This window comes from Grosmannia clavigera, assembly GCF_000143105.1.
Source record: "Grosmannia clavigera kw1407 unplaced genomic scaffold GCSC_144, whole genome shotgun sequence".
NCBI lineage: Eukaryota > Fungi > Ascomycota > Sordariomycetes > Ophiostomatales > Ophiostomataceae > Leptographium > Leptographium clavigerum.
In genome coordinates, this window is record NW_014040797.1 from 1,616,012 (window position 1) to 1,643,797 (window position 27,786).

The window sequence follows — 27,786 nt, forward strand, 5'->3', positions numbered from 1 at the left end:
CAGGACGCACCTTTTATTATGAACCGACCATGGCGAGCTAGGTGCGTGCTTATCTGTATCTGTATCATATGATGAGTGACATACTCACATCTAAACTACGCATGACAATAACGATTCCTTCTAAGCCACCATAACCATCCTGTCAGGCCCACCAAGATGGCTGTAATTAGTCCTACGCCTCGAGGTCACGCCAGTTGGCGTATTCACCGTAAGCAAGCAACAAAGATACTTCCATATCATCGCTGTGAGGATTGCTAGACTTTCCAGACAGGTATAAACGAGAGAATTCCAATTTCACATGGCTGCATGTTCTCGTGGCGTTTCTGGCTGCTCCGATGTGGTACAGGCAGCATACATAGCTGAAGAGAGAGCAGAAGGTGACTGCCTTGCAATTACAACCATAGTCATAAGTTTCTCTCTTTCACCCCGACTGGTCCGTATACGTATAAGCCTCCTGAACATGTAATTTCTCGCAGCATTAGATGCATGTCCTGTCACATTCACCCAGTACCTGCTGTGGTACATTGCGGGACTGTCGTGTAAGTGATTGGCTACCCAGACTGCAGCTGCATCAACGTGCGTTTTCAGGTCAGGCACTCTCCTATTTCATACTCTGATTCTTGAAAGTCCCACCGCATATGCTGTGAGCTTAGACATGTCAGGGACGGACCGAAAAGGGAGGAAAGTGAGTTGGGGAACTTTCATACGGCCCGCTTTTATGTAAACAACCAACGGCCATGGGCTATCCGACAGAACATAGCCTAACTTGCATACCCATGAGGGCAGGCCACTCTTGTTGCACACCCTCCCCGCTGATATCCTGCTGTCTCAGCTGGGCGCCCTCTGGCTACCGTGAACAGATATGCAGGCCTGTGGAGGCTGCGAGAATCGACCTGCCGTGCAACATGACCCTGCATCACGGTAGGGGTAGCGAGACTGTCCATCGTTGTAGGTATGATCGCGCCAGAATTGGGAACCCAACAAAATGAACAGCACAAGGGTGTGTTTGAGATGGACTCTAGATTTGTGTCTAGTACATTGCCTGTCCTACCAGGCAATCTGGACAGCTCGCATCATTCATCGACATCTGGCAATACGAAAGTGTGAATTGAGCTAGCGCAATGAGAGAGCGATGGTATCTACAAGGAGGCATAGAGTCTTTACATATGAGATCCTCTCAGCTGCCCACAAGGTACGTCCCGGGCCGTTAACCGAAAAAATTACTGCCTTTCTGTTTGGCAAAGAGATCTCTTTGCAAAAGAGGAGTATGGAATGAGAAGTGGGACAGTAGAGTTGGCATGAAATGCTACGGAGTACGGAGTACGTGAGGACACATTACCCCGACAGCGGTCTCCATCCCAATTCTTTCACCTATTTTTGCTTGTCATCAAATATACATAAACTGAACAAAGTGAGTTGCCCTGCCGGCTCTGGCTTGCTATCAGAAAGGCCCCTTAAAAAGTATAAGTGAAACAAGACAAAATGCAGGGCTTACCCTTAGCAAACCGTAACAACAAGGCTACTCTACTGCTCACAGGAACATTTCGCACAGCTAGGTCGTCTGCAAAGAATTTGATCCCGTGCGTGTCGAAATCGCAATACGCGGAAGACCGCCAGGCACTTCAGGCCGACGGCGGAACCGCCTGCTAAGATACGAGGCCGAGGTCTATTCTGATCCGTCTGCAACGTACAAAAGCATTGCTACAAAGAGCCAGCCTTTTACAAGAATAATGAAAAACACCAGAACCTCCTGCCACTATGCTGGTCGCCTGCGAGCATCCCTAAAATGATGCCAGTCGAATTCGGTTTCGCAGGCTGGCAAGATCCCCATTTAGAGGCATGTACAATGCCGACAACGTCCGTTTAGCTGTAGTTACTAGCAAAACTTAGCATGTTTACAAGATAATAAGCCTCCTCCCTATCCCTCAGCGAACTTACTATCGATTTAAGAAGCTCTTGTAGACTCCCAGGGAATCCAACGATTCCTACCCGGATCTGACATCAAGAGGAGTGAAAAATCGTGAGTCCAACTTTGTCAGAACGGCCGCCCCGTTCAGAGCACGGCGTTCCGCGTTCACAGATCTAAGCATTCTTTGTTAGTATCTAAGTAAACAATATCACGATGATAAAGAACATACTGGAATGTCACTTTGCTCTTATCAGACATAATGGCCTGTTCATCTGCGGAAAATTCAACCCTGCATTCGCTGGTGAGATTGTGTTCCAATTCTAAAACCATTTTATTAAGTGCTAATACCTTTCGCTCAAGCGCCTAGATTGACTGTTTCACGCCTTCAAACCGCAGCCCGAAATTCATCACACCCAACCAGGATTTCAGCAATCAGTTGTTCGTAGGTAATAGACTCCATCGTATCTTGCGAACCGAGGACCGGCTTTGTCTTAGCGAGAAGTTTTTCTGCTATGCTAGGAAGAGAAATGATAGAGCTTGAATTGAGGCAACTGTGCAAATGCAAATAGAAGTGCTTAAAGAAATTGTGCGTGTAGAGAGGAAAGTAGACTTTGGGAATTTTGTCAAAGAGAGCAGAAGTAATAACCATATATAAAATATTGCAATCACTCCCATTTGTACGGAGTACCTTCCTATGTTATGTCGGTGGCTATGTCAGTGCCTCCTTCCCATTGCGTATCACATCAGCGGCTCCGCCAGTAGCAGCTCCTAATTGTCACGTGGGCACGTGCCACATACCACCACAGTGCAGAGTCTGCATCGTTGGATACTCGTACTTGACAGCCATCTTACTTTGGATGCTCTTCTCCTAATGAGCCTAGTGTAAGACAGCTTGATTTCCCTTGGAAACATTCAGGCCAATCCGTCTGCCGTAACGCAATTCAAACTCAAAATTTCACGGCAGGCGAGAAGCTACTGGATTGTGCCGAACGGACTTCCGAAGTAAAGGAAATCAGGTGTAAAGGAAATCAGTCCGGCGAAAAAGAAAACATGGCGTGTGTGTGGTCGTTCATTAAGCCTGCATTGCATTCGCGAGAGGCAAACGCATGCCCGTTGTGGTCTGTTGCTCTTCTGGGAAGGCGGTGAGGACAAGCCCTGCCAAGCGGTGTAAGGCCTAGAATACGTGCCTGAATCCTAAGGCTGCCGCGTTTTCGCGTAGAGGGGAGCCCAGCAGCAAAAATCGAGACCGCAAAAACAGTCGCACGTGAGGCTCGCAAAGACGACGACCGCAAAGCCCAGCGCCAATCGAACGGATAGACAAGCCCAGTCGGCCACGCGAGAGCTCCCTCCCACAAGACAGAACAAGGCCCCCGCCATCGCCTCTTCCCGCCTGCCGCATCCTTCACAGCGCATCTGCCCAAAGCAAGCAGACGTCCTTGAGCTCTACGACGCATATCCATCCGATTGCCTCTCCAATCATGGCCGACGCCAACATCCAGTATGCCACCCACAGCTCGCATCTGCTCACGGCACTCCCAGCCCCTTGGAGCGCCCCTTCTTCCCTTGTCTCCCCATGTTGCATCCGGAATGTCGCGTCTTGCCACTTTACAGACTAGCTTGCTAACAGCTTTGTTTTCCCTGCGCAGAGAGCTTCTGCAGAAGCCGCGAAACGAGTGCACGTAAGTCTATGTCTGGCAGCAGCAGCCTGTACCCAGGCACACCTTCTTTGGCTAACGCACTGTGCCGTCCAGGGAGTACGAGATCGCACAGCTGGTACGGAACAAGTCGCCTGCCCGACTGGAGATTGGGAATTGGGCATCGGCCTACGTTCCCAATGTTGATTCTAGCATTCTGCTGACACGTCGCAGGAACAATGGGAATTTAGCAACGGCCCGCTGTCCATTCTGCAAACTGCGGTCCGCACACACACGCAGGTGCTCATCAGCATCCGCTCGAACCGGAAATTGCTCGCGCGTGTCAAGGCTTTCGACCGGCATTGCAACATGTGAGGACTCATAGGCCCCCCCTCTCTTTCACGCTTCTTTTCTGCTTGCTGACCGCTTTCGATCTGCAGGATTCTCGAGAACGTCGTAAGTTTTCGTCCTGAACGGCGATACAAAGCTCTTGTTTGATGCCTTGACTAACCACCGCTGCCCTGCACAGAAAGAGATGTGGACAGAGACACCCGTGACCAATGGCAAGAAGGGCCGGCCCGTGAACAAGGACCGTTTTATCAGCAAGATGTGAGTACCGAGCAGGCTGATGAGCAGCAGACGACAGAGGCTGACGGTGTGAACAGGTTCTTGCGGGGGGACAGCGTGATTCTCGTTCTGTTGAGTTGATAATCAGGACTGTGCTTTACGGAAACCGATGATATCGGCGGCGCTATATTTTGTTTTCCTTCCTTGCCTCGTCCGATGCTTGCTAGGATGAAAGCCGGCCCCGTCACAAAGAGGCAAGGCAAACTGCCGGTGACTGCAGACATCCAGCTGTTATTTACCATCTAGTTGGACATAAAAGGAAAATGCGAGGCAGGGGTGGTCTAAAAAGAACCATTTAAATGGCATGGGACATGTCTTTCAGCATACTACGTTTTCTTGTTTTTCCAATCACATACCGGCAAGCAAAATGAAAGAAAAGAGACGTCCTCTAGTCCAAGCTCTTCTACCGAACTTTGCCTCTTGTTTGACAGATAACCGAGAGAGATTCGTGCAATCCGGCCGTCTCTATGCCTTGACTTCTTCCAGGTCGTTCAGGTCTAGGCCCAGGCCCTTCGTCTCCCGGAGCCGGCTCAGCCGCTCCACCACCACGTCGAGCGACAGCGTGGTGAGGTCGCCCTTGGAGTCGCGCACACGGATGCTGACGCTGCGGTCCTGCATCTCCTTGGATCCGAGAACTGCTCTTGTTAGCTAGAATGGTCTTGCGGTCGACCTCCCCTCGGGTGAAATGTACGCACCAAAGATGAAGTTGTACTGCAGCACCTGTCCGTTGCGGATCTTCTTGTTCATCGTGTTGGCGCCCAGGTCGCTGTCGACGTAGAAGCCGCGGGCCTTGAGCACCTTCTGCACCTCGCGCACATAGTCCTCGGCGTCGGCCATGACGGGCACCAGCAGGATCTGCCGCGGACTGAGCCAAAACGGCCACTTGCCGGCAAAGTGCTCGCTCAGCGTGGCGATGAAACGCTCGAAGCTGCCGAGCACGGCACGGTGGATCATGACGGGCCGCGAGTAGCCGGGCGCCAGCGTCTGGGCTGCCGATGCTGTCACCGCCTTGCTGTCGTCCTTGCCGTCCTTGGTCTCGGCCTCGACTGGCTTGGTCTCAACTGTCTTGGCCTCGGCCTTGCCATCGGAGTTGCTGCTGGCCGCGGTCATGTAGCTGAGGTTGAATTGCTGCGGCAGTTGGAAATCTAGCTGCAGGGTGGCGCACTGGTGCCAGCGGCGCAGGGCGTCCATGATCTGGATGTCGATCTTGGGGCCGTAGAAAGCGCCATCGCCAGGGTTCAGGCTCCACTCGGCACCGCTCTCCTTGGTAAACTCCTCCAGGGCGTGCTGCAGCGTGGCCTCGGCCTTGTCCCACGTCTCCAGGTTGCCAAGGTACTTTTCGGGCCGTGTCGAGAGCTTGAGGCGGAACTTCATGCCCAGTTTGCCGTAAACGGTGCGCAGGAAGTCGAACAGATCACGGATCTCCGAGCCGATCTGGTCCTCTTCGCAGAAGATGTGGCTGTCGTCCTGAATGAAACGGCGCACACGCGTCAGGCCAGACAGGGCGCCCGAGGCCTCGTTTCTGTGAAGAATACCAAACTCGGCCATGCGCAGAGGTAGCTCACGGTACGAACGTTCCCTGGAGCCGAAGATGACACAGTGGCCCGGGCAGTTCATGGGCTTCAAAGCTGCAGTACCTGTTAGATTTCCGGACAAGGGAGGCGGAGGGAATCTGAAATGACCATAGCATACCCCACTGCTGCTTCTCGACCTCGAGGGTGAACATGTCCTCTTGGTAGTCTGCCGAGCGTTAGCACTGATCGCGGCCACAGTAGCTCGCGGGGACAGTCGTCAGCTTTCAATACGCACGTTCCCAGTGTCCCGAAGTGCGCCACAGGTCGGCGTTGAACATGTTGGGCGACATGACCTCGACGTAGTCACGCTTGTGGTACTCGCTGAGGATGAACTCCTTGAGCGCGTTGAAGATCCGCATGCCGTGGGGGAGGAAGAAGGGCGAGCCGGGCGACAACTTGTGGAAGAAGAAGAGCTCCTGGTCCTGGCCGATACGACGATGGTCCTTCTTGGCAGCCTCCTCGAGGAACTTCATGTAGTCGGAAAGCAGCTTCTTGTCGGGGAAGGAGATGCCGTAGACCCGCTGAAGGGAGTCGTTCTTGGCATCGCCGAGGAAGTACGAGGCACTGTGCTATATCGGGGTCAGCTTCTGTTTTCTGTTTTCTGTTTCCTGTCTGCTCTGGCCTCCAACGCACCTTCAGGACAGCAAACGCCTTGATCCGGCTAGTGTCGACCACATGGGGCCCGCGGCAGAGATCGATCAACGGCCCACAGCGGTACACAGTCGTGGAGGTGCCGTCGGGGATCTTGGAGTTGATCAGGACCTGCTTGTACTTGTTGAACTTGAACATCTCGAGCAGGTCGGCCTTGGTCATGACGAGGCGCTCAAACGGTTGGCGCTCGCGCACGATGCCGTCCATCAGCGACGACAGGCGCTTGTGGTCGTCGTCCGTGACGGTGCTGTGGTGGTTCGGCCGGCCCTGGCCATCCTCAGCCGGCATGCCAAAGTCGTAAAAGAAGCCCTCGTCAGTGGGCGGGCCGAAACAGAGGTGGCAGCCAAAGGCCTTCTCGGCTGCCTCGCCGAGGATGTGGGCGCTCGAGTGCCAGTACACCTGCTTGGCCTCGTCGTCCTCAAAGTCCAGCAGGGACACCTGAGCGTCGGCTTCGAGCGGCCGCATCAGATCCCAGAGATCGCCGTCAACGCGTGAGATCACCGTCCGGTCGGCCAGCGACTTGCTGATTCCCCGGGCGATGTCGTACGGTCGCGTCTCCCAGGCCGTACCAGGGATCGTCCGGCCGTCTGGCAGCGTCACCGTGATGTCCACACGCGGTTTGCTCGCGAGCTCCGCGTCGGCCTCCGCCTTGAGCCGGTCGTAGAGAGCGATGCGGTGCGGCAAAAAGTCCAGATTGGGCGGCGGTCCGGCGTCCGCCACCGGCACCACCACCTTTCCGGCCTTGGGAGGGGCCATTGGGCACGTTTCGTTTGCGAGAAGGAGAGAGCAGGGGAAGCGTTGGTCGGAGCGAGCGAGCGAGCGGACTGGGTCGCCGGGAGCTGTGTTCGGGATCGACTTTCCGGCAGATTTCTGGCCTTGAGAGCGTTTGCAGGCCGACTTGACTCACTCGAGAGAAGCTGCCAGATAGGGCAATATAGCACGTATTTTTCGGTGCGGGGTGCTCCTGCCCTCTCGGCCATGGCCAGGCCAGACCAGGCGGGGCAGGTGCCACTAAGCGCATGCAACACCTGATTGGGACCGTTTTCGTCCTTCCCACGGCTCACAGCCTCGAACACCAAGCACACCGCAATTTGAACGTCGCTCATGCACTGATTCGCTTGCTGATGACCACGTCGGGCCTCTACGCATCTTAGGATACAAGCTTAATATATTATCGTTGTGTGCTAAATACGCTCTCATTTGTAATAGACAAAGTCTTGTTACATGGAAGCCCAGCTTCATTACTCTTTCCTCTCATGCTCATAAAATCCACCCAGAGAAACCGGCGCGTTCCGTCTTGTTCTGTGCTGCTGGGTTGCCCCGACCTGCGAAATGGAGAGGCGGTTTTCTAATGTATAATGTGTATCGTGACAATCGTGATGGTGCTTTCGGCGTTCAAATCGTGGATTGATCCTTGCCATTCTAGTAGGTGTGCCGTGAAACCGACAAGCGAAACTCCGAACAAAAATGAAATGAACGATAAAAAGACGGCCTTCCCAGTGCATTTTATTTTTCAACTTCCCCTGTCATTCGCTGAGATCTGGATACGTGTCTGTGACACCGAGGACATACTGCTCAAAATTTGCCGAGTTCCGGAATCCATTTGTGGTCTGGCGAGTCGGCGGAGGCGTCGGCGCCCAGTTGTCGTCGGTGGTGGCATAGAACAGGTAGCGCTCGTATCGTGCATTTCCGGTCATGTAGCCGCCCAGGCCCCCGTCGGTATTGTTACCGGCAGCTGCACCTCCGCCCGGTTCGCCGGTTCCGTTGGCTTCTTCATCGCTGCTGCTGTTGCTGCTGCCAGTCGGGCTTCCGGCCGTGTGCGATAGGATCGTCTCGCACTCAAAGTCGCCCTCGAGGTGTAGCCGCTGCAGCCGTGACATGCGGCCACGCAGTCGGCGGAACAGGGACCGGAAGTTGCCGTTAAAGAGCGAGATACCGCCGCTGGGCGGCTCGTACGCTGTCCGAGCCATGCCGCGGCCACCCAGACGCAGCCGCTCCAGCGTGGCGGCGTGGCGGAGCAGGAAGACGCAGAGCTCGCGCTCGTCGCAGGCGATGCCCTCGAGCTTGAGGTCGGTCAGGCCAGCATAGGAGAAGCGGGTCCGCGGGGCGCCAGCACAGCCTCGGTGGGGTGAGGCATCCCTGCCGGGATAGCTCCCAAGACTGAAGCTACTTTCGCCGAGCAGCTCGAGGAAGGAGAGGATGAACTTGTCGCGTGGACGGACGTAGTTGTGGAATGCCAGGGACAGATGTGTCAGTTGTGGAGCCAGGCGCAGCACGTAGCCCAGACCGTTGACAGCCTTGAAGCGGGCCGAAGGGTAGGTGGCGTTACTTGTGTCGAGGGCGAGGTCGAGTCGTTTCAGGCCCGCAAACATGCCGCCACACTGGAACCACAGTCGGCGGTCGGACGATTGCCGGAACATCTCGAGCGGCAGCCGATCGACGGCAAAGGTGCTTAGTCCCGGGCTGTCACTGCCAGCGGCGGCCTTGTCGGCTTTGTGTGCGGCCGTGGCCTGCTGAAGGGCCGAGAGCAGCGTGTTGAGCGTCTTGCAAGCCGAGGCGTGGTCCATCTTGCAGCATTCTGGCACGGTGAGGGCACGGTGCAAGACCTCCAGGTCGTAGGGCGAGCGCCGGAAGGTGACGGCCAGGTGGCGCAGGTTGATTAGGGGCCGCAGGGCGGCGACCACGTCGGTGACATCATACGTGTTGAATCCCGGAACGGTCCGGCGCAGCTTCTCGAACTGCTCGTACGTCTTCCACGTGTGTGTGAGCAGAGCGGTCTGGCGCTCGGGCTCGAGCAGGTAGTTCTGGTAGTAAGCGGCGTGGCGAGCGTTGTCGAGATGAATGTCGGTGAAGTTGAAGGTGATCTCCTTGATGCTAGTATGCAGGCGATCGTGGCTGGCAATGGCCCGCAGGCGGGCCAAATCGTCGCGCCATGGGAGGGCTGTGAAGGTCGGCGGGAGCAGGTATGCATAGCCTACGTCGGCAAGTGTGGGTGTGACGAGGCGGAGAGCCCGCACTGAGGCAGGATCGCAGTACTCTAGTATCAACTGGAGGAGCTCGATGGGCAGAGAGTCCATGGCTGGCAGCGCGCAGATGGAGCCAGCAACAAGGCCAGCAACCGCCAGCAACAGCCAGCAAAACAGTCGACAGTTTAAAGGAGAGGAGGGGTGGTGGTGCAAGGACACGGAAGACGGCCGATCACGCGATGAGTTGGACAAGAGTGTGAAGATCCGAGGCCAGGTGACGGAGTGTGTGTGAGAGAAGGAGCCGTATATAGACGACGAGTGGAGAGGGCAGATGGAGAGCCAGAGGACGAGACGAAGGACGGACAGACGATACCGGTGGCGACCCTAAACAGGGCAGGCCGTAAACTGGGACGAAGGAAGGAAAAGAAAAGAAAGGAGCAGAGGAAGGAGAGAAAGGAGAGACGAATATAGGAATCGACGATGGCGAGAAATATCCAACGAGAACGGTACATGCATAGTATCGACGCACACCTACTCGCAGAAGTCGGTGAGCATGAGACAAGGCAGCAGAAGACCCCTGTCGGCTTTTTGCTAACCAACAGAAAGGGCAAGGGGAAGGGAGGCTAACAACTCCAGACAGCGCTGTATCTTACGGTGTGTCTAAGCCGGATGAGCTGCAAGGGCTGGGGGTGGAGGCTAGAGACGGGCTTTTTCTTTTAATTTAGACCTGGTTTCCATGCATGCAGGCCGCTCGCTCAGGCACCGGTAGGAAGAGCTTCCATCGTTCTAATTGTTTTCTTTCAACATTCCAGTGCCGGACAATGTAGCGGTGATGCCGGGTTGAGGGATCCGATTATCTGGTTGGTCTGGTTGGTCTGATCGTCCCGGCAATGGGGCCACTCAACGAGCCAGCGACCAGTCGATGACGGCCAGTGGCGTCGCAGCACGTCTGAGTTCAATATGTTCTCGTGTTATTTTGTTTTTGTGCGTGCGTGCGCGCAAGTGTGTGTGGCTTTTGCTTTTGCCTTTGCTTAGGCTTTGGTGTGGTCCTGTGCTTCTGTGGTTCTTTTTGCTTCTTCCAATGTCCCCTTTCGTATTACTCGCTTTTGCCGCTCTCGCGATCTGTGGACCGCTCTGTCTCTCTCTCTACTCTCTTGGAGGGGAAGGGGGGAGGGAGGGGGGGGGACGAAGAGGCGGAATCGATGCTGGTTGGTGGGCACACCGAAGAGAGAGAGGGCGGAAAAGGATTGGCAGTGGACGTCCCGAATGGGACGAGATTCGTCTGCAGGGCCGAAGATGTGACGAGAGGGACGGAGAAAGGCCAGAGCCGACCGAGAGGACAGACAGCAGGTGGCAGGCTGGGCAGGCAAATGGCGGAAATCGCACAAAACGATGCAGTCAAAAGGCGGAGGAGCAATTGCCCATGTGGTCTCCAGAGTGGATGGAAGCTGGTTGGCGGGCTCCCACGCGAGGGGTCTCTCATCACATTGTCCGTTAAGCTCACCGCCAGACGACGGTGAATGTGACACACCGGACAGGGCCAGCCTGAGGGGACCGGGGGGGTGAAGAGTGATACGGAGTAGGGAGAGAGGCAGAGGATGGAGGCGGGGGGCGAAGAAGAGCTGAAAACGCGACTGATGCAACCGAACTGCAAGGCCATATCTCCAATCTGAGCAGAGAGCAGGAAAAAGGGGGCGATGCGACGATGGCAAGGAGGGAGGGCCGAAAAGGGCATCTGCGGTCTTGAGTGGTTTCCGGAAAGAGGCCCCGTCAGCCGACATGGCCCAGGTCCTACGACGTATCTTACATAGCAGGGACCACGTATTTACAGCGCATGCATATCCCACGGAGGACAGTTTGGGGGAGTGCTCGTAGAGGCTGTCGCTGCTGCCTGGGGGGACTTGGACTTCATACGAGCGAGGTACGATTCCAGCATGGCAGCAGAGCCGGTAGGCTGCTGGAATGGCTCGCCAGCCCTGTAACGACAACCCCGCTGTGGGACGCTCTGCCGACAAACAGTCTTTGCCCGCCTGTTCTGCACAGCCAGTCGCGCCTGCCCCACGGGTGGCGAGCCGTGTGTGCTTTCGCTCGCTCCTTCTGCTCGTACTCGTAGAGTTCCGGTGCTCTGCTGCTCCCTGTAGCGTCCGGTCTTTCCCCTGATCACCACTTTTTGCAAGTCATCCGAATCCACGAATCCCCCAGGAATCACGACGCAACACGACGCATCACGACGCATCCGCCCGCACCACTGCGAATCACCGCAAAAGCACCGCGAATCCCAGCCCGGTGCCCACGTCGCTCCACCTGTCTTGTCGTGCGACGCATCGTGTGCGTCTGCGCCTGCGCCTGCGCATCGCCGACTTTCCCCTGTCAGCAAAATGAACGCCTGGACGGGTTCTTCCACCACCTAGCAATGAGCTGCCCTGCCGTCGTCGTTCCGACAGATGCCATTTTGCAGCCGCGATCGCGACCGTCATCCCCCGACATCCTCCTTGACCTCTCCGACATCTGATCCTCTGCTGTCAGCAGCATGGTGCTCGGCAGCTTTCTCCACAACAGCTCCAAGCGGCGAAGTGGCGGCAGCGATGCCTCCCGGGAGCAGCGGCCGGTCTCATCGTCCAGCATGAAGCGGCCGTCGGCCGGTCGAAACGGTAGCCGTAGCCGCAGCCGTGGCCGAAACCGCGACCGAAGCCACAGCCGCGGCCGCAGCCAGGCCAAAGACGGTGGCTCGCTCTTGCGACCCGAAGTCACAACGGACGCTGTTGGTGGCAGCTCTGCCGCTTCGTCCACCACGCGTACGGCTTCTGCCGGTGCACCCGAATATATCTCTGACGAGGCGCATCTGGCACCGCTTGGCTCCGAGGCGCCGGATCTGCGCGAGCTCAACAGCAGCCTCGCCGCTCTGGCCGTCGTCTTTCCGGATGTGCAGGTTGAGGTGTTCCGCGAGATGCTGGCTAACTTTGACGGCGAGTCTCGGTTGGCCCTGGTAGCCGATGCGCTGCTCAAGAACCGCGTGACCTGGGTCAAGGGCCGCTGGCGTGTGGCGGCTGATGTGCGGACAGCAGCAACTTCGGCCTCTTCAACCTCTTCGACCTCCTCAGCTTCCTCAGCTGTCTCATCTTCTTCCGCTCCTCCTAGCTTTTCCCCCGTGGCGCCTGCCGAACGCTTCCGCAGTCCCGAGTACAAAAAGGCAGCTATGGCGCTGGCCTATCACGAGTTTATGGGCCTCTCGCGGTCGACGATCAACGCGGTGATGGCAGAGCAGAACTACGCGTACCTGGACGGCCGCGACGCGTTGGTGCGGATTTCGGGCAAGTCGTGGCGATTCGCGCTGTCGTCGCTCTTCCTGCGGCGCAAGGCGGTGACGAGTGCTGAGGCCGAGAACCACCCGCTCATCGTGTGGAAGTCGTCGGGCCGGGGGTCGATCCTGCCGACAATCCGGACGACAGGCAGCGCCGAACTCGACTGCGAATTGTTTGAGGCGCTGATCGTACCGCTGCGAGCACAACGCCGGGCAGCTCAGGAGGATGCTGACCGGGAACTGGCGAGCACGGTCAACATGGCCGAGGCCGAGGAGGCCGGGGCGACGTACGACTGCGCGTGCTGCTTCGGGACGGCGACGTTTGAGGAGATGACGACATGCAGCGGCGACGCGGCCCATCTGGTGTGCTTCCGCTGCGTGCAGCATTCTGTGCGCGAGGCCGTCTTTGGCCAAGGCTGGGCCCGCACGATCGAGACCGACAAGGGCACGCTGCGCTGCACTGCCGTCGACAGCACTGACTGTGCCGGCGTGATCCCGGCCGACCACCTGCACCGGGCGCTACTGGACGGACCGCGGGGCGGCGACGTGCTGTGCCATCTGGAGCGACGGCTGGCCGAGCACAGCCTCTTGGGCAGCGGTCTGCCGTTGGTGCGCTGTCCGTTCTGCGCGTACGCCGAGGTGGACGACATCTACGTGCCATTTCACGAAGCATCGCCGCGGGTGCGTGTCGACAACCTGTACAGCCTCGTGTGCCTGATGCTGCTCTGTGGCGCTACGCCTGTGCTGGTGGTGCCGCTGCTGCTGGTGGCCGTGGTGGCGGCGCTGCTGCCACGCAGCGGTGCGCTGGCCGTGCTGAGCAGGAGCTACGCGGGCGAGCAGCTGACGGCAGCGATGACGCGCTACCGGCGACGGCGGCGTGGCCAGCAGTTCCGCTGCCAGAACCCGGCATGCGGCCGTGTATCCTGTCTGGGTTGCAGCAAGGAATGGGTGGACGTGCACGTGTGCCACGAGTCGTCCTTGGTGGCTCTCCGGACGCAGGTCGAGCAGGCCATGAGCATGGCCATCAAGCGTGTGTGTCCGCGCTGTCACACGTCCTTTGTCAAGACGGTCGGCTGCAACAAGCTGACTTGTCCATGTGGCTACAGGATGTGTTATGTCTGTCGGCGTGACATCAGCGGCAATGACGGCCCTGATGCCGGATACCGCCATTTTTGCGACCATTTTCGTCCGCATGGTGACGGCCGTGCCTGTAACCAGTGCCGCAAGTGCAACCTGTGGGAGACCGAGGACACCGAGGCTGTGCTGGCGGCAGCGCGCGAGGAGGCCGAGCGCAAGTGGATGGAGACGGAGCGACGCGAACTGAGCCAATCGGAGCGCGCCTTTCTGGAGACCGGCATTGCGGCCAAGACCACGCCAGCCAGTGCGGCTACCCGGCGGCTCGTCGGCAGCGTGTTAGGCGTTGAGAAGGGCGGGGCTCCTGGCGCTGGAAATGGTGCTGACAAAGCAGAATATGGCGACGGTCACGTGCTGCCGCGAAGTGGTGTCCGACTACCTTCGATGGCCGAGCTGTTGGACTGGCTGCTGGAGAGCGTGCTTGTATAGGTGGTGAGGTGTGTTTGGTGTGGTTTGGTTGTTGATTGTGTTGATCCCTTTGCCAGTCGATTTTCCGTCGTTTTCTCTGCCTTGTGCTTATCTTCAATCTCTTGTTCTGGGACGGTGTTATGGCTGGATCGGGAAAGACGCTAAATCACTCCTTCGTCTATGTTGCAGCATTGCGATTCGAGCCTGCACTCACCTCCTCTTTTCCTTTTCTTTCTCCTTTCTTCTCTCCTTCCCTCTCTTCTCACTGTCCTACGCCTATACGCAATCGCAACAAGTACTGTATGTATTCGTTGTCCAAGATATCCGGTCATTTGTCACACATAAAATACAAGGCCTCCTCCGAGGATTCCCTCCTGCTCCCGTCCACCTAGATCCTGCTCTTCTCCGACACCAGCTCGGCTGCCGCCCCCGCAATGGCCAGCTTGCCCGTCTCCTTGACGCGCACCTGGAAGATGACGCGCGACTTCCGGGGACCCTCGCGCCACATCTCGGTGACGAGCGTCTGTCCTGGAACGACGGTGCCGGCAAAGCGCACCTTGATGCTGCGGAACGGTCCAAACTGGTCGTAGACGGCGCGGCCGGCAAAGCCAAACGAGCAGAGCCCGTGCAGGATCGGCTGCTTGAAGCCACCCATGCCAGAAAAGGACGGGTCCACGTGCAGCGGGTTGTAGTCGCCGCTGAGCCGGTAGAGGGCCGCCTGCTGGGGCGACGTGGCCTCTTCGACGATGACGTCTGGCGCGCGGCTGGGCGGCTGGTTGGCGGCCGTGGCTGCGCCGCGATCCAACATCCGCTTGGCACCACCAAAGTCGCCGCTGCCGCGCAGAAAGACGGTCGTCTCGTTGTAGAACAGCTCGCGGCCCGTGTCGGCGCTGATCGTCGTGATGCCGGTGCGCACAATCGCCGCACTGCCCTTGTCTACCACGTCCAGCAGCTGGCCCGACGAGAGCAGCCGGCCCGACGTCGGCAGCGGATACTCGCGGATCTCCAGGTACTGCTCGCCGTGCAGCAGCATCATCGGGTTGAAGTTGGGCACAATGTCGTCAAAGCTGTACGGCAGGTCCGCGTCGAACTGCGGGATCACGCCGAATGTCGGGAGCACCTGGAAGTCGTCTGCTCCTTCGCTGTGACGGGTTAGCGGACAGTGAGGAAGGGAAAAGGGAGAGTAGGAAGAGGTAACTCACTAGATGTACTTCAGATCTGTCCGCTTGGCACCAACTCCCAGATTGTACAGCATCACATCGCGCTCCTTGTACGAAAACTCGGTCGGCTCCGACCTCTGCTTCTTGGCCTTCTCGATGGCCCGTAGGTACTTGGACTGGCCGGACGAGCCGCCGTCGGATTCGGACTGCAGACACAACACAAAGCGTGAGATTCATATCTATCTAGATATATAGAACACAGCACAACACACCGCTCCTCATACCTTGGCCTTGAGCTTCTTCTGCTGCTCCAGCGTGGCAAACACCCATTTCAGGCTGTCTTCTGCCTTGGTCGGGTAGTCGGCACGGCCGTTGTCAAAGTTGCCAATCTCGCCGAGCTGCCGGGCCACCGTCTCGGCTGTCAGCGCCTTGTCCTGCGCAAAGGTCACGCCCGCCGACCGCTGCCACCGCGTGCGTCCGGCCCAACCGCTGCCGACCTCGTACAGGCCGCCCGTCGGGTTCTTGGGAACCTTGTCGCTCGACAGCGCCAGCACCAGCGGCGCAATGTAGTCGGGCTTGAACGCCTGCACCAGCTCCTCGGGCATGACCGTGCGCGTCATCGCGGTGCCCGCGTTGGGCGCGATCGTGTTGACGTAGATGTTGTCCTTGGCGCCTTCGACTGCCAGCGCGAGCGAGAGCCCGAGAATGGCGCACTTGGCCGCCGAGTAGTTGGCCTGCCCAAAGTTGCCGTAGATGCCGCTGGTCGACGTCGTGTTGACCACACGTCCGTACTTCTGCTTGATAAAGTACGGCCACGCCGCCTTGGTCACCCGGAATGTCCCGCGCGCGTGCACGTTCATCACCGCGTCCCACATCTTCTCGTCCATGTTGGCAAACGCCTTGTCGCGCAGGATGCCCGCGTTGTTGATCACAATGTCGATGCGGCCAAACGCGTCGATGGCCGCCTTGACCACCACGTCGCCATCCTCAGCCGATGCCTTGACGCCCACCGCCTTGCCGCCCATCTTCCGGATCTCGCCCACCACTGTGTCCGGGTCGGCCAGATCGTTGACCACCACGGCCGCCCCGTGCTTGGCAAACGCCAGCGCGTACGCCCGCCCAATGCCCGCGCCGCCACCCGTCACCAGCGCCACGCGCCCGGCAAAGCTGACCGGCTCGCCGCTGTCGTTGGGTCCCAGCTTGACCGAGTCCTCCAGCAGCGTGACAAAATCGTTGGGGCCCGTCGGGTACTGCGCCTCCGTGAAGTCGCTGATCTGGTCCCACTTCTTCAGCACTGCACCCGGCGTGTAGCTGTCATCGCACTTGAGCAGCAGCCCGCCTGCCCGCTGCCACCGCAGCTTCGACACGTGACCGCCGCCGATCTCAAAAACCGCTCCCGTCTCGGACTCGTTGGACTTGTGTGCCAGCACCGCCACCACCGGCGCGATCCAGTCCGGCTTCAGCACTGCCGCCACCGACCGCTCCAACAGGTCCTCCGACTCGCCGCTGGCTGCTGCCGGCGAGATCGCGTTGGCCAGGATGTTGTACTTGAAGCCCTCCTTGGCCAGCGTCTCGGTAAAGCCGATCATGGCCGCCTTGGCCGCTGAGTACGCCGCCACGTTGGCCGCACCAAAGAGACCTGCCGCCGCCGTCGTGTTGATGACCCGCCCGAACTTTTGCTTGCGGAAGTGCGGCCATGCTGCCCGCGTCACCTTGTACGTTCCCCGGACGTGCACGCGAATCGTCGCGTCCCAGTCCTCGTCTGTGGTCGCGGCAAACGGCTTTGGTCGGATGATGCCGGCACTGTTGATCAGCACGTCGACGCGGCCAAAGCTCTGAATCGCCGTCTCGATGATCTTTTCGCCCTCGTCGACCGAGTCGTAGTTGGCTACGGCCTGGCCACCGGCAGCCTTGATCTCCTTGACCACGGCATCGGCAGGCTGTTGAGCAGGGTCGGCGTCAGTTTTCTGATATCGCTTTCGCTTTCGCGTTCGGGCTTGAAAACACATACCTTTTTCGATATGCTGCTACCACCGGTCTTGGGAACGCCAATGTCGTTGACGACAACCTTGGCTCCACGCGAGCCAAAGTAGAGGGCATACGTCCTGCCGAGGCCACCACCGGCACCGGTGACGACGACGACCTGGTCGTCGAAGCGCAGCTGGCTTGCCATTTGGGGGATGGAGATGGATGAGACAGGAGAGAGAGAGACAGAAGGGCGGATGGATGTGACGTTGGATGGCAGAAGATTACTGAGTGAAGATGAGAAGCAGAGACAGACAGTCGGCGGAGATTCACCATATGCAAAAATGGGATGGGAAGGTGACACGGCTCTGGGGCGTGCCTGCTATTTATGAAGGGAGACGAAGGATGACGAAGGTCAAGCTCGCCAGTCTGCCGAGGCACATTGGCTGCTGTGCTCCCCGGATTGGCCTTAGCCCCAGCAACGACGCACTGGGGAATGGGCGGCCGATGAGTGCCTGTGATTGCCGAGCGGGGGGACGCACTACTCGGTTTCTTAGCGGCCAGCGGCCCACTTGTCGCCCCATATGAGCCGACGCAACACGCACGGTGTGTACAAGTGGGGTTGGCCCCTCAGCTGGCGACACAAAATGCGTTGGGCGGGCATCTTCACATGTTACCGTACAGTGCGCCATACAGTACAGCATCTCGCCTGACTGATCATCGGGTTGGCAGTCGAGACATTGCTTAGTAAGCATACAGACGACTCGCTCAGACAGCTGAAGCCACGAGTCGAGCTCCGGGAGCTGTCCATGAAGAGCTATCTGGAGATCATGGCCGAAAGCTGATACTCCGTGCCGGCGGATCCACTACAACGGGGTTGAGCGTAGAGCAGCGCTAGCGCCAGTAGAAGCATACTCCGTATATCCTAGACATCTATCCGCCTGCTTGTGCATGTCTTTCAGAGCACCACCTGGACGTGGTTCACACCAGCCATGACGTCGACGCCAGACGTCCCGCAGCAGTTGTGCATCGTCGACGACAAGTCGCCCGTCTGCATTCCCTTTATCCTCGACCGTCTGGCCGCGTATCAGAAGCAGCAGAAGCAGGACCATGACCATGACCATGACCATGACCAGAGCCACCACCACCATCCCCGGCCCTTTCTCGTCGGCATCAACGGCGTCCAGGGCATTGGCAAGACCACCCTGGTCAGCGCCCTGGCCGAGACGCTGCAGAGCCGCCAGGGCCTCGAGACGCTCATCGTCAGCATCGACGACTTCTACCTCAGCCACGCGGACCAGCGCGCCCTGGCAGCCGCCCAGCCCGACAACGGCCTCGTCCAGGTGCGCGGCGAGCCCGGTACCCACGACACGCAGCTGCTAGCTGCTTTTTTTGACGCCATCTGTGCCGGCGCCCCGACTCGCGTGCCCCAGTACGACAAGGCCGCTTTTTTCGGCCAGGGCGACCGCATCGCTCCCTCAGCCTCCAACGCTGGCCGCCTCGTCAACGGGCTCGCTGACCGGCCGCTCCAGGTCGTCATCCTCGAGGGCTGGTGCGTCGGTTTTCGACCGGCCGATCCGGCCGTCATCGAGGCCAAGTGGAAGACCGCTGTAGCTGCTGCTGCTGCTGCTGCTGCTTCACCCACACCCGTTTCCTCCCAACTACACAAACACAAACTCGAGCACCTCCTCTTCGTCAACAGCCAGCTCGCCGCCTATGATTCCGCCGTCACTCGTCGCCTCGATGCCTTCATCCACCTCGACGCCCAGCAGACCCCCTTCGTCTACGCCTGGCGTCGCGAGCAGGAAGCCGCTCTGCGCCGCGACCGCGGCTCCGGCATGACCGACGACCAGGTCGACCGCTTCGTCGACGCCTACTACCCCGCCTACGAGCTCTTCTCCGACGGCGTCCGCCAGGGCCTCTTTCTGCCCGACCGTCCCGGCTGCCAGCTGCGGCTTGTCGTCGGAAGAGACCGCCGCGTCCAGGAGACTGTCGTCTTGTAATTGGACATCGACATGTCAGAGCAGCTTCACGTCCAGATAGAACAGTTCATAAGAAACGATAACGTGTTTTCGCCCACTGACAAAGCCCAAACCGTCGTCATTCAGTTCATAATAGCTTCCCCTCCTGCTGCCTACACTCCTGCCGCTTTCCCGCGCATCATCCCCTCTCCTTCGAGCTTCAGCGTGTCCAGAGTGCGATCTATACTCTCCATTTTGTCCCGCACCATTTCCTCCCGTTCCGCAATCTCCGTCTCAAACTCCGCCACCTTCTTTCGCTTCGCCTGCCGCTTCTCCCGGATCCTGTTCGACAGCTCCGAGAATTGTGTGAGAAACCAGTCTCCGCATTCGTCCCACTCCTTCATCGACATCTCCGTGAAGAAAATGTGCTGGCTGGTGCCGTCTTTTCTCTTGTGCTGCACAAGCCGCTCCTCCAGTGACAGCTTGGGTGGCGTAGTCGCTGCTTGCTTCACCGCCACTCGCGTCGGGTCATGGTCGAAAGGCTCGACCCTGAGATCCGAGTAGCTCATCCGGTGCAGCATGCTGTCGTCGTAGTCCAGACTGTTCCGCCGCTTTCGGCCCGTCTTCTTGTCACGCCGGCTCCCGCCTCCACCAGCTGTCCGTGGGACTGAGCTTTCCAGCAGTCCTCTTGTCAGCGGCACTCCTGACGGTGGCAGCGGTGGTGGGCGCCGGGGTGGAGAGTAGTGTTGCCGTGGAGTCTGCTGCGTCGTAGCCTCGTCATCGGGTGACAGTCCGTCACTTTCGTCCTCTGATCTCGCCGCCTTCCCCGGCGTTCGTGCCAGCGGCATTTCTGCCTCGCGGAAATAGACAGGCTCACGAAGGCCAGCCTCTGGTGCCATGCTCCCTCCTCCTACAGCCTTGGACTTGCTATCCCGCCCCTGACGGAGTCGCCGTTCCGGCGACCCACCCTTGACATCCTCGTAGTTCCCGCCGGACGGCCGATCAACAAACGACGGCCGGCCTGTTGCTACCCTACCATCGCGCAGTGGCTGTCTTGGGTGTTTCAGGTACGGCGCCTGCCTTGTAGGAGACCCATACGGCGGCCTCTCGTGGGGGTCATCCGTCCGGTCTGGCGCATCTCCTGCCGCATTTCTGAGTCCTCCTCGGTCTCCAACAAGAGGGCCGGTCGGCTCATCTGCCAAGTGCTCAAAGCGCTGCTGCATGCGTTGCTGCTGAACAATATCTTCGTACCGGCCACGGCTCACTCGTTGCTTTCGGGCAGTTGCAGGTATGCTCTCCGCAAACATGGAATTGATGCTCGACTCCTCCCAGATCTGCTGCTGGGTCTGCTCCGAGGAGGAAGGAGGCGGTGACCTTGTCCGACGGAGAGAGGATTGCCTCTGAGCCTGCTGCTGTTGCTTGGGAGCTGCACCTGTCGGGAGTGCGCTGGCCTGGTGGCCAATAGTCGCGCTGCGTACTGGGACAGGAACGGGGATCATGGCTGCCTCGGCAAGCTGCTGCCGTGTCGACAGTGGCAGTGGCGGTTGCGTCGGCTGTTGCGCAGCAAGCTGAGGAGACGTTTCGGGGCTCTCGTCGAGTCCGCCATTGTCATCGCCGTTGGGGTCTGAGCTTTGCATGTATCGCAACATTTTGAGTTGAGTTGCTGGCATCATCGCCTTTCTGATGCACGAAAAACAGCTGCTGGTAGCGGTACCACTGATAAATGGGGACTTGACCAGGGCAGGTGACAGGCTTCTACTCCGTACCGTTGAGTCTCTTGTGGAGTAGCTGGCTGCACACGGTGAGCAGGAGATTGCGCAGATGGTTATTTGAACTGGGGCCAGGTACGAGCTCGCTTTCCTTCGTACTCGTAAAGCTGTGTACGTCGTACACCGTAAAGCTTCCGCTTCGTCTTTGCCACAGTGCAGCTGCGTCTGCACGTTGTTGCCTGCGCTGCCCTGCTTCGGAGAGGGGCGGCAGAGAGGGTCAATACTCCGTACAGCGGGCTTTTTGACGTTCAGCCCAGGTGTGTTGGGCACGAATCCGCTCGACGCGGTGAGGACAAAAAGTGGTGACAAGAGGCAGAAGCATAGAGTAGTCACGTCTCGGGCTCTGATGGCGTCGGAAGGCAATCGCACGAAGTCAGGTGAACTGCAGGCAACTCCTTCCCTTATGGTCGGGAACTCTGGCCACTAGCGCGTATGGATATGGCCGACCCACATGGTTGCATATAGCAAACTTCTGTCTCCGAGAAGCTGTTTCGCATCATCGCATCGTTCTGACAGAGCCATTCTAATCAACTACCATGTACTCCGTACGGTAGCATCTTCGGTAATCTGTAGATCAAACTGGCTCTTGAAATTAGTATCAAGTATTGGCCCTGTCCCCTCCTTTAAAACTCCATAAAAACGACAATCCTTACATAAGTGGCTCGCCTTATTCTATCTCGTTAGAAGCAAAAGCTTTTTAGCTCATACCGCTCATCTTGTTGCTAATAATCTTGTTGAGGCCACACAGTCTACGGAGTACAGGCCAATGTCACTTCACCGCTCATATCAAACGGCTGACAGAAATAACTCCATCGCCCCTGTGGCACGACGCTAGTCGTTGGGCCTTCATACTCCGTACAGTACGATATATTTATACATTTATGAAATAACGTGTTAATGTGTATTTCGTATCATAGTCCATATGCTGAACTATGCCAAGGAAATGTGACTCCATATTGGAGGACTATACTCCGTACAGAGCCTCAGTTTACGGTGTCATTGAGGTATGACCTAATGTACTCAGTCGTATCCCAAAATGAATTCAGAGTTGCAGGAGTCTGTAGCTTCCAAGTGTCGGGCGAAATGCTTTTGTAGATGAAATTTTGTACACTTCGCGCTGTTTTTGCAATGAATCAAGTATTATCAGGGACCCAGTTGAGGCCGCAGAGATTCATCCTACCTCACCAACCCATATCGTATCAACGTTTCTGTACGAACATGTGTGGTGATGTGGACGAGCGCTTGGGCATGCAACTGACCTCTCTTGACGAATAAATCATGAGGTCCGATCAGCCGTGCACAGATGTTTTGGTGCAGTATTACGAGTTTGAGGACAGCCGATGTCCTGAGTTGGGAGATCAACCTGTGTATTGGCGACGTAAGTCAAAATAGACCTACAAGATCGTCCTGGGCGACGGCTAACGAGATAGTTGGCTGCAGATCCCGGATGCCCTAGTTAGCTAGCCCAATACATCTGGCAGTTTGCTGCGGAAACCTTCAGCAAGTTCGACGCAAGTCGTAATGCTCGAGATGTGGTTGTAGGCGCCACTACAACACAAACGATCGTTCGCCGAGGGAAGACCTTGTCGACGGTGTGTCTGGCCTTTAAGAAGGTCCTGGCAGAACACGCCGCCCCCAAGGCAGAATGCAACGACTTCTACTTAGCTATAAACCGGTTCTTGGTTTTGCGCGCTCCAAGTGGTATAGCCACCGAGATTGACTGGGAAGAGATGAAAAATTGCAATCTCGGTCCCTACCAGATGGCTTAGAGCCTGTCCAGGCACTTCTCGACAAGGCACTATAAAATTTGGTAATTGATTCGCCCACGGATTACTCCGTACTCGCGTAGAAATCGGGTAACTAATTGGCAGGCAGACGTTGATACCGTACAGCTGTCCGCGACATAGCTGAGTGAGGCGGCAGGGGCTGACCGCAATGTAACCCTTCACCATAAGCTTTACCATAAGCCTCGTGGAGATAAGTCTGAGCTGTCGATCTGGGACTGTTGATATTGGGTGTATAGTATTGTTGACAATATGTAGTGGCCGACAACGGCGCTCTAGCCGATAAGATTAGAAGTATACGTCAGCGGGGCAGAAAGTTTTCCATTACATGAACTATTTCCAATCAACCACGTGCAATTGTTCGCCACTTACCAAGCACACCTAGTGGTGACCTCTGCTGCTCGAGGAACAGAAATACGCCTCCGCAAACACATACGCGCAATCTACCACCATGGCACCGGCGCTGGATGTGCCAGAAGCCGTCGAGGATGTCCTTGCCAACCCGCTGAAGGCAAAGCCACAACTCGTTGCCCCCGAACCAGAGCACTGTCCCGGCCCCGAATCCGAGCAGGCTGGCCAGGCAGATTCGTGCGCTGGCTGTCCGAACCAGCAGATATGTGCCTCCGCACCGAAAGGACCCGACCCAGATATCCCCCTCATATCAGCACGGTTAGAAAACGTCAAGCACAAGATTCTTGTCCTCAGTGGCAAGGGCGGCGTAGGAAAGGTGAGGGTGACCACGGGGATTGGGTTGACCTGACACGTTCTGACGATTACCTGATCCAGAGCACATTCACAACGCTGCTGGCCCACGCTTTCTCTGCAAACCCCGACAACAATGTCGGCATCATGGACACGGACATCTGCGGGCCGAGCATCCCCAAGATGATGGGTGTCGAGGACGAAACCATACACGTGAGCAGCGCAGGTTGGTCTCCGGTGTGGGTGTCAGACAACCTGGGCGTTATGAGCATACAGTTCATGCTGCCGAACCGAGACGACGCTGTGATCTGGCGCGGGCCGAAGAAGAACGGACTTATCAAGCAGTTCCTCAAGGACGTCGAGTGGGGCGACCTCGATTTCTTGCTGGTGGACACGCCGCCAGGTACGAGCGACGAGCACCTGAGCGTCAACTCGTTCCTGCAAGAGAGCGGCATCGACGGAGCGGTGATGGTGACGACACCGCAGGAGGTGGCACTGCTGGACGTGCGGAAGGAGATTGACTTTTGCCGCAAGGCCGGCATCCGCGTGCTGGGTCTAGTAGAGAACATGAGCGGTTTTGTGTGCCCCAAATGCCGACACGAGAGCCAGATCTTCCGGGCGACGACGGGCGGCGGACGTGGGCTGGCCGAGGAGATGGGGCTGCCGTTTCTGGGCGCGGTGCCGCTGGACCCGCGCATCGGACTGGCCTGTGACTACGGCGAGAGCTTCTTCGACAGCTATCCGGACAGCCCGGCATGCGGAGCGCTAAAGACAGTGGTGAGGGCACTGGCACAGCAGCTGAAGCTGGATCCGGGAAAGGTTCTGCCCGACGACTGACGAAAGCAAAATGATATCCAAAAAAATAAAAACAGCAGCCCGTCAATATAGAATGTCATCTCAAGCCTTTTCTGTTTCCCTGACCGCTGATGTGAATATAAACGCCCCTCAGAAGAAGCATTTTGGGGATGAATCCTGGTGCCTCAAATTCAGACAGAGCCCAGCTTGTGCGGCAGCTCCTCGAGATCCTCGGCAGATTCGATGTCGATTACCTTTCCGACCTCGCTCGTGTTGCGCATAAGCTCCTTGGCGCCAGCGTACAGCATGCGCATCTCATTGTTGGACGTGATGGGGAGGTAGTATAGCAGGACGTAGGGAACGGACATCCGGCCAGAGGGCTGCGATCCGCAGAGAAGCCGGGTCAGCAGGAGGGTAGAGGGCGACGGAAACAGCACAGGAAGGGAGAGTGACGTACGAGGGTCATGGGGTAGCTGAGGAGCACGAAGCGCGGCGAGTTGTCGGGCAGGTCGTCGGCGATCTCGTCGAGGCTCTTGTAGACGGTCTTGTCAGCATCCTGGCGGATCTCTTTGGAGACCTTGTCGATGAGATCTGGCAGCAGAAGGTGAGCGTGGAGCGCGCGCGTGAAGACAGAAGCTGTGGACGTACAGATCACGGCCTGTGGATCATTGGAGCGCGACGTGCCAAGACGGAACTTGCGCAGCTTATCCTTGGTCTCTTGCGAGAAGGTGTATAGTCTGGCCTCGGAGCTCTACATGGCCCACGTTAGCGAGAGGGAGCAGGAGAGACAAGAGTGCCGGGAGGACGGCACACCATGGTGAATGACCGGGACAGAGATGGCCGACGCGGTGTGTCGAGAGGAGGAGAGTGTTGGACACGCAAGGACGCTCTGGTTGAACAGTTGGCGGGTGATCGCAAGAATAGCTCGCCACAATCGCGGGGGCGGGGAGAGGCTCCAATTGGAAGGGCCGCTAAAGCCGAGAGAGCTTGTCTACAGGAGGCGCTTCTATTTTGGGCCAAACAGTATAATTACTCCGGGTTTCCGCCGCACCACAAACACAGACCGATTGCGTCACGCGCTTTTCTTCGCGAACTATCCTGCTTCGGTCCGGCGCTTTGTTTCTCTTTCTGTCTTTTTGTCCCTTCTTTTCGCATCGGCCGCCTACAGACACAACTGCCGGCTGTCCCCCTGATGTCGCTGCGCCTGTCCCAGATTCTGCGACACCTATCCGTGCCATCTTCCCTGCGCTGCTCGCCGTCATCCACGTCGCTCTCCCGAGGTGCAGCCGCTGTGACTACTAACAGCAGCTTCTCCTTCCCCACGGCCCGATCCACCATGGCGGCTCCGTCGGCGGCTATCCGCAATGCCAGCAAGTCCATCCATACGGCGGCCTGTCTCATTATTGGAGACGAGGTGCTGGGCGGCAAGGCATGTTTGTTTCATATAGCCCAATAAAAAAGCGAGGAAAGATGAAGACAATCACACAGACAAACTGACCAATGAAACGGCCTTGAGCTTGTTTAGACGAAAGATGTGAGCTTCATCACCAATAGGGGGGCAGCACGAGAGCACAGCAGCTGACGGCTTGATCGCCTTTTGTTTCCCGTCGAGACACACGGCAGACCAATTCTACCTACGCGGCCCAGTGGTGCTTCTCGCTCGGAGTTGTAGGTCCAGACCTCCTGGCGAGCGAGCCTCAGAGTGGACTGACAGACTGCTGCATAGACGTTGAAGCGAATCGAAGTGATCGAAGACGACGAGAGCCAGATCATCGAGGCCGTCCGCCGAATGAGCGCCAACTATGATTTTGTCGTGACCAGGTGAGAGAGACAGGGGAGAGAGGAGAGGAGGAAAAGGAAAGAGGGAAATAAAAGAAGAAAAAAAGAAAAAAAGAAAAGAAAAACGAGATGGCGTACTGACGGCTCATTTGCAGCGGTGGAATAGGGCCCACGTAAGTTCAGACAAGCGAGCGTGCAGGAAGGATCTGCCCCTTTTCCCCCGGAAGCCCCTCCTTGTTCTCACGTGGCCGTCTGCAGACACGACGACATTACGTATCCGTCCGTGGCCAAGGCCTTTGGGTTGGAGCTGCAGCTGTACGAGGAGGCGTACGCCCGGATGCGCAAGCTCTCGCGGCCGCGGCCGTCACAGCCGCCGATCGACTGGGACGTCGACTCGCCGGAGTTGCGGGCGCGCCTGCGCATGGTCGAGCTGCCGACAGACCCGGCTCTGGCGCCCGATCAGCAGTTCTTCTTCACGCGCGAGGACCTGTGGGTGCCCGTGTGCGTGGTGAACGGCAACGTGCACATCCTGCCGGGCGTGCCACGGCTGTGTAAGTCTGCGCCTCCTGTCGCCCTGTTTCTTTTGCTGACGACCAGTCGAAATGCTGCTGGACGGCCTGAAGCCGGCTCTGGAGTCGCGGCTGGCCAGCGGCAAGGGCATCACGCGCGTGCTGATCTCGACACCGCTGCCCGAGAGCCTGGTGGCGCCGTATCTGACCGAGCTGGCTGCCCGGGTCGAGCCCCGGGGCGTCAAGGTCGGCAGCTATCCGCGCTGGAACCACAAGCACAACACGGTGACGCTGGTCGGAAGGTCTGTCGTTGCCATCTCCTCGCTTGTTGTCCTTCCCTGTGCTGACAAATCAGGGACGAGGCGTTTATCGAGAGCCTCGTGCCAGAGGTGACGGAAAAGGTCCAGGGCCGCCGTGTGAGCAAGGAGGGCGAAGATGACGACCTAGAGGAGTCGGTTGAGCAATAATGGACATTGGAATCGGACTCGGAAATGAGGAGGGGTGGGCAAGCTCTGGAAATCCACACACACTCGGCCTCCCGAGATTGGCAGATGCATGCGAGTATCTCGCCGTATTCTAGAAGGACGGCGAGACCGGACGAGGAAGCAGAAGAAGAAAAAAAAACAAGACCAGAAGCCCGATTGCGCCACCACGTGGTGGTATCAAGCAGGACGGCCGTCTGCCGTTGCAGCTGCAGCTGCAGAAGTTCCAAGTGGCCGTCCCCACCACCTTTTTGCCGGCGGGGTGATGTCGTCTGTCGTTCACTTGCCTATTTGGCTCTCTAGGCCGCTGTAGCGCAACGCGCCGGCGCAATCTCATGCGGAACTCGTATCTTACAGTGCTCTAACACCCGTTTCACCTGCTCTTTCAGACTGGGCCTACTCCAGATTGGGGATTCGGGCGCCGTGGCCAGCCCACTCGTCATTTCGTTTCTGCCGAACTATCGCACTACTGTACAAAGTACAGCTCGTACGAAGATACTACACACGAAGCACAAGCCGTACTTTCGCCGCCTCCTTGAGGCTGAACTGATAGCGTGTTTCGATTCTCTGTCAGACCATTCACGCTGGCTGCTGCTCACACTCTTAGGTAAGATAACGTAGATATGCGTGATAGACGGTGACTACATACTATGTATGTATACAAACAATCGTCACA

General features: G+C 57.7%; 11 protein-coding genes across 11 annotated transcripts; 6 read left to right on the forward strand and 5 right to left on the reverse strand.

The window, feature by feature from the left end:
• Nucleotides 1–3,387: 3,387 nt before the first annotated feature.
• Nucleotides 3,388–4,251, forward strand: CMQ_3209 (small nuclear ribonucleoprotein sm d2; the record flags this gene model as incomplete). Its single annotated transcript, XM_014317287.1, has 7 exons — nt 3,388–3,407; nt 3,556–3,588; nt 3,661–3,682; nt 3,778–3,914; nt 3,984–3,999; nt 4,073–4,152; nt 4,209–4,251. The coding sequence occupies 7 exons, from the start codon at nt 3,388–3,390 to the stop codon at nt 4,249–4,251; spliced, it is 351 nt and encodes a 116-aa protein (XP_014172762.1).
• A 384-nt stretch (nt 4,252–4,635) lies between these two features.
• On the reverse strand, nt 4,636–7,151 carry CMQ_3104 (threonyl-tRNA synthetase; the record flags this gene model as incomplete). Its single annotated transcript, XM_014317182.1, has 5 exons — nt 4,636–4,805; nt 4,866–5,798; nt 5,863–5,910; nt 5,980–6,313; nt 6,378–7,151. 5 exons carry the CDS (start codon nt 7,149–7,151, stop codon nt 4,636–4,638), a joined length of 2,259 nt encoding a protein of 752 aa, XP_014172657.1.
• A 770-nt stretch (nt 7,152–7,921) lies between these two features.
• On the reverse strand, nt 7,922–9,472 carry CMQ_2962 (uncharacterized protein; the record flags this gene model as incomplete). The annotated part of the gene is made up of 1 exon (XM_014317040.1): nt 7,922–9,472. One exon carries the CDS (start codon nt 9,470–9,472, stop codon nt 7,922–7,924), a length of 1,551 nt encoding a protein of 516 aa, XP_014172515.1.
• A 2,419-nt stretch (nt 9,473–11,891) lies between these two features.
• On the forward strand, nt 11,892–14,225 carry CMQ_2845 (ring finger protein; the record flags this gene model as incomplete). The annotated part of the gene is made up of 1 exon (XM_014316923.1): nt 11,892–14,225. The coding sequence occupies one exon, from the start codon at nt 11,892–11,894 to the stop codon at nt 14,223–14,225; it is 2,334 nt and encodes a 777-aa protein (XP_014172398.1).
• A 367-nt stretch (nt 14,226–14,592) lies between these two features.
• On the reverse strand, nt 14,593–17,537 carry CMQ_2904 (peroxisomal multifunctional beta-oxidation protein; the record flags this gene model as incomplete). Its single annotated transcript, XM_014316982.1, has 4 exons — nt 14,593–15,346; nt 15,407–15,570; nt 15,649–17,304; nt 17,376–17,537. 4 exons carry the CDS (start codon nt 17,535–17,537, stop codon nt 14,593–14,595), a joined length of 2,736 nt encoding a protein of 911 aa, XP_014172457.1.
• Nucleotides 17,538–18,321: 784 nt separating this feature from the next.
• Nucleotides 18,322–19,332, forward strand: CMQ_2769 (uridine/cytidine kinase; the record flags this gene model as incomplete). Its single annotated transcript, XM_014316847.1, has 1 exon — nt 18,322–19,332. One exon carries the CDS (start codon nt 18,322–18,324, stop codon nt 19,330–19,332), a length of 1,011 nt encoding a protein of 336 aa, XP_014172322.1.
• Nucleotides 19,333–19,463: 131 nt separating this feature from the next.
• On the reverse strand, nt 19,464–20,939 carry CMQ_2693 (uncharacterized protein; the record flags this gene model as incomplete). The annotated part of the gene is made up of 1 exon (XM_014316771.1): nt 19,464–20,939. The coding sequence occupies one exon, from the start codon at nt 20,937–20,939 to the stop codon at nt 19,464–19,466; it is 1,476 nt and encodes a 491-aa protein (XP_014172246.1).
• Nucleotides 20,940–23,294: 2,355 nt separating this feature from the next.
• Nucleotides 23,295–24,382, forward strand: CMQ_2681 (nucleotide-binding protein; the record flags this gene model as incomplete). Its single annotated transcript, XM_014316759.1, has 2 exons — nt 23,295–23,570; nt 23,630–24,382. The coding sequence occupies 2 exons, from the start codon at nt 23,295–23,297 to the stop codon at nt 24,380–24,382; spliced, it is 1,029 nt and encodes a 342-aa protein (XP_014172234.1).
• Nucleotides 24,383–24,510: 128 nt separating this feature from the next.
• On the forward strand, nt 24,511–25,161 carry CMQ_2805 (uncharacterized protein; the record flags this gene model as incomplete). Its single annotated transcript, XM_014316883.1, has 2 exons — nt 24,511–24,678; nt 24,991–25,161. The coding sequence occupies 2 exons, from the start codon at nt 24,511–24,513 to the stop codon at nt 25,159–25,161; spliced, it is 339 nt and encodes a 112-aa protein (XP_014172358.1).
• On the reverse strand, nt 24,532–25,156 carry CMQ_2836 (gmf family protein; the record flags this gene model as incomplete). Its single annotated transcript, XM_014316914.1, has 4 exons — nt 24,532–24,720; nt 24,798–24,931; nt 24,989–25,091; nt 25,154–25,156. The coding sequence occupies 4 exons, from the start codon at nt 25,154–25,156 to the stop codon at nt 24,532–24,534; spliced, it is 429 nt and encodes a 142-aa protein (XP_014172389.1).
• Nucleotides 25,162–25,532: 371 nt separating the features above from the next.
• CMQ_2828 (molybdopterin-binding domain containing protein) lies at nt 25,533–27,095 on the forward strand (the record flags this gene model as incomplete). The annotated part of the gene is made up of 6 exons (XM_014316906.1): nt 25,533–25,773; nt 26,086–26,161; nt 26,275–26,292; nt 26,378–26,670; nt 26,717–26,930; nt 26,984–27,095. 6 exons carry the CDS (start codon nt 25,533–25,535, stop codon nt 27,093–27,095), a joined length of 954 nt encoding a protein of 317 aa, XP_014172381.1.
• Nucleotides 27,096–27,786: the final 691 nt, after the last annotated feature.